Raw genomic sequence first — 3,908 nt, 5'->3', positions numbered from 1 at the left:
GCAGAGAAGTGTGTTAAACTGCGACTCTGCCTCCTGGTCTCAACTCTGGGTTGTCATGGATTTGGTCCACTAATAAACTTGGCCAGATTTCTAGAAATGAGAGCTGCTCCTTCCCAAGTGGGATGGATGCCGTCTCTCCGGATCAGACCAGGTCTTCCCCAGAAAGTCTGCCAATGATCAACAAAGCCCACATCGTTTGCTGGACACCACCTCGACAACCAGCGGCGGTATGACGACATGCGGCTATACATGTCATCACTGGTCAGATTTGGCAGGGGTCCAGAGAAAACTACGGTGTCCGACATTGTTTTTGCATATGTTCACACCGACTCAACATTAATCTTAGTGACCTCCGATTGACGTAACCGGGAGTCATTACCGCCGACGTGAATAACAATCTTACTGTATTTACGTTTATCCTTAGCCAGCAGTTTCAAATAAGACTCAATGTCGCCCGCTCTGGCCCCAGGGATGCACTTAACTATGGCCGCTGGCTTCGCTAACTTCACGTTTCTCAAAATGGAGCTGCCAATGATCAGAGTTGGTTTCTCAGCGGGTGTGTTGCTGTTAGAGACGTGTGGGTGTGTGTCCCCCCTCCAAACTCATTGGATTTCTCAATACCATATAAGCTTACTTGGGCTGATGCGTGGGTGCAGGCTTTTAAGTGGATGTCCTGAAATGGTTTTACCCTTACACAATCCACCATACCACATTTTACACAAACACAATTTTCAAGTTCTTTAATACAAAGTTTTTGTCATAACACAAGGTTATATAATATACAGGTACTAATGTTATCACAGCTGGAGGCGGCCTTATCTATTTGTTGCATTACATGCTCATACATGCTCATTTGAATTCCAACAATGTGGACTTGAAGACCCCAAATGTCATCTGACTGCAGCAGCTTCCATCAGGCAGAAATGCTACTGCCTTGCGGCTGAGTCGTGTAATAGCAGGCAATGATTGGACAGTACCACTATCCAATCATTGCCTGTATCTTAATAAAGGGGGTTGGGGGTGTCACAACTTGTCGTGAAATGGAACATAAACAGTTTTATGAGTTTGTTTGTCTTCAGAAAATAACTAATATGTTGAACTAAATATACTTGTAAATGTTTTCTTAATCATATTGACTTTTTGACTATTGAAGTTATCTTGTCTTCGACGTCCAGATGAAATGATCCAGAATGACGTCGCACGTGATGCGACGCCACCGTCAAACATGGCTGACAAAGAAAACACAAACATGGAAGTCGATAAGGAAAAGAAAAAACCCTTTGCTACCAAAGTCGAGCCAGTCTTGGACGAAGTTACTCAAATAATAGGCAACCACAACAATGTCGAAGGCAAGAAACCCGCCGGTAAAAGCCGCGCCACAACGGAATACTGCGAGAAGCTGCAGGCATGGATGTGGCAGTACTACACTGGATATGTAAACTGCCAGAGCTGGCTGGCAGTATCAGCCATGTCCTACCCTTGTTATTTACAGCCAGCCAGTGGGACGTCGACGCCACTTCTTGATATCAACTCCCAGAACTGGTACAGCAGCCCGTTTGGTCTTCCGATGTCGCCGTATCCACATGTAGGCAACTCCTCAAGCAGCCGGGCAGGTGAAGCAGCTGGCGGGGCTGCAGGGTCCGCTCAGCCGCAGCAGCCGCAGGAGAATGGAAATGCACAGAGACCAGGTAAAAAGCGGCTGGCTTTGCGTTGACCGCTTAGTGTCCACCAGGTTGTCGAAATGTACGGTTTCAGGCAACCAATTTAAGTTTGAATATGAGAGGTGTGTACTTCTTGACAGCAATGGACTCCGACTTAGTTATGCAGGCTACAGGAGGACACAATATCCACCCGAGCATGTAGGCTAAGCAAATAGTTATTAAACCATGCCTAACTTGAGAATAATCTTACCAAACGATGGGTTCACCACAAACTTCTGAAATACAGTAACATACTTTATAAGAGTTTTTGAGTGGCAGCAGTGGCTGTCTCACCAGATATGATTGGATCACTAGATCCAGGGTCCATTTTATTATTTGGTTTATTATTGAGATGGTTAGCGTAGCCTACATTGAAAGCCCCATTGCACACTTTTGGAATGAACTGGAACGCAGAGTGCGAGGCTAAATCAGAGTAAGTTTGGAATGACATGCTCAGCAATAACATATGTGTGTAATGCTAGGGTGTTTGGCCATATAATATGTATGACTACAATTTCATTTTGCTGTTTTTCACCAGGTCGGGAGTATAGCATTCCTTCACCTTTTCAAAGATTCCTGGCTGAAATGGTGGATTTCTTCATATTGTTTTTCATCAAAGCAACCATTATCATCAGTATTATGCACCTGAGTGGAATCAAGTGAGTTTATTACTCTCTGTGTGCAGTTCTCAAAAACACAAACTCTTTGGATTAATATCACAGAAATATTTCCTTTGCTTTTCAGGGATGTTTCCAAGTTTGCCATGCATTTCATAGTGGAGGAAATAGATGAGGACACCTCGATGGAGGAGCTACAGAAAATGATGCTTGTTGCACTTGTGTACCGGATATTAGTGTGTTTTTATGAGGTGAGCACTCATAAAAGTTTCATGCATGTTACTCAGATTCTATACAATTAAGGTGAGACAGAACAGTGGTCTCAACCTTTTTTAATCTTTTTTATTTTTTTGGAAAATATCACACTGTGTATTTAAGTGACAGCTCAGCATTCTCCCTTCAGATTGTGTGCATTTGGGGAGCAGGAGGAGCCACTCCAGGGAAGTTTTTAATTGGACTCAGAGTTGTTACATGTGATTCATCAGTTCTGGTTCAGCCTAACCGGGTGCTTGTTGTGCCAGCAACCAATGTCTCTCTGTCTGCGTAAGTAGCTCATTTTAAAGATTATATTTTAGCAGTTTCATAGTAAATGCAACCCAGTTTGTTTCTCCTGTTTGTGTTTTAATCACTGTCTTTTGTTTCACTCTACAGATCAACTGTCCGAGCCTTGAACAAGAACTTTTCAATTGCCTTCTTTTTTCCGGCCTTCATCACACTTCTGTTCTTCCAGCACAACAGGACTGTGTATGATATGGTAGCTGGTACAATTGTTGTCAAGCGCCCCAGGGCCAGATGACGCAGAAGAACACAGAAAAGAGTCCTACATTAATGCTGTTTATTATTATTATTTTTTTTAAATGCCTGCAGAACTCAGACACTGTCCTTTCAAGGTATCGTCAGAACATGCAGGAGCATTATGACGGTTGCAGAAAGTTTGATACACATCAGTATGAACTAATTCAACTCCCTACAACTTGGGTTTGGTTTGTCCCAGACACATACTGTATTTCTGCATGTACAGTGGGTACGGAAAGTATTCAGACCCCTTTAAATTTTTCACTCTTTGTTTCATTGCTGCCATTTTCCAAAAATCTAAAAAGTTCATTTTATTTCTCAGTAATGTACACTCAGCACCCCATCTTGACAGAAAAAAACAGAAATGTAGAAATTTTTGCAAATTTATTAAAGAAAAACTGAAATATCACATAGTCATAAGTATTCAGACCCTTTGCTCAGTATTTAGTAGAAGCACCCTTTTGATCTAATACAGCCATGAGTCGTTTTGGGAAAGATGCAACAAGTTTTTCACATCTGGATTTGGGTATCCTCTGCCATTCCTCCTTGCAGATCCTCTCCAGTTCTGTCAGGTTGGATGGTAAATGTTGGTGGACAGCCATTTTCAGGTCTCTCCAGAGATGCTCAATTGGGTTTAAGTCAGGGCTCTGGCTGGGCCATTCAAGAACAGCCACGGAGTTGTTGTGAAGCCACTCCTTCGTTATTTTAGTGGTGTGCTTAGGGTCATTGTCTTGTTGGAAGGTAAACCTTCGGCCCAGTCTGAGGTCCAGAGCACTCTGGAAAAGGTTTTCGTCTA

At 42.9% G+C, this 3,908-nt stretch overlaps 1 protein-coding gene across 4 annotated transcripts in view; it reads left to right on the top strand.

The window, feature by feature from the left end:
- LOC123968173 (protein FAM8A1-like) overlaps nucleotides 1–3,425 on the top strand; it is a 12,740-nt gene extending 9,315 nt beyond the window's left edge. For 3 of the 4 annotated variants that reach the window (XM_046044736.1, XM_046044737.1, XM_046044738.1), the window contains exons 2-6: nucleotides 1,176–1,688; nucleotides 2,239–2,359; nucleotides 2,445–2,568; nucleotides 2,721–2,860; nucleotides 2,969–3,424. In XM_046044736.1, the coding sequence (XP_045900692.1) occupies nucleotides 1,181–1,688; nucleotides 2,239–2,359; nucleotides 2,445–2,568; nucleotides 2,721–2,860; nucleotides 2,969–3,113 (1,038 nt within the window). In that variant the 5' untranslated portion in view covers nucleotides 1,176–1,180 and the 3' untranslated portion in view covers nucleotides 3,114–3,424. Of the gene's footprint in view, nucleotides 1–1,175; nucleotides 1,689–2,238; nucleotides 2,360–2,444; nucleotides 2,569–2,720; nucleotides 2,861–2,968 lie in introns of all 4 variants that reach the window. The other variant, XM_046044735.1, reaches the window with a different exon arrangement.
- The last annotated feature ends 483 nt before the right edge of the window (nucleotides 3,426–3,908 follow it).

Source organism: Micropterus dolomieu, linkage group LG03, assembly GCF_021292245.1.
Source record: "Micropterus dolomieu isolate WLL.071019.BEF.003 ecotype Adirondacks linkage group LG03, ASM2129224v1, whole genome shotgun sequence".
Taxonomy (NCBI): domain Eukaryota; kingdom Metazoa; phylum Chordata; class Actinopteri; order Centrarchiformes; family Centrarchidae; genus Micropterus; species Micropterus dolomieu.
Note: the sequence above shows the minus strand (reverse complement) of the source record. Positions and strands in the feature narration are given on the sequence as shown.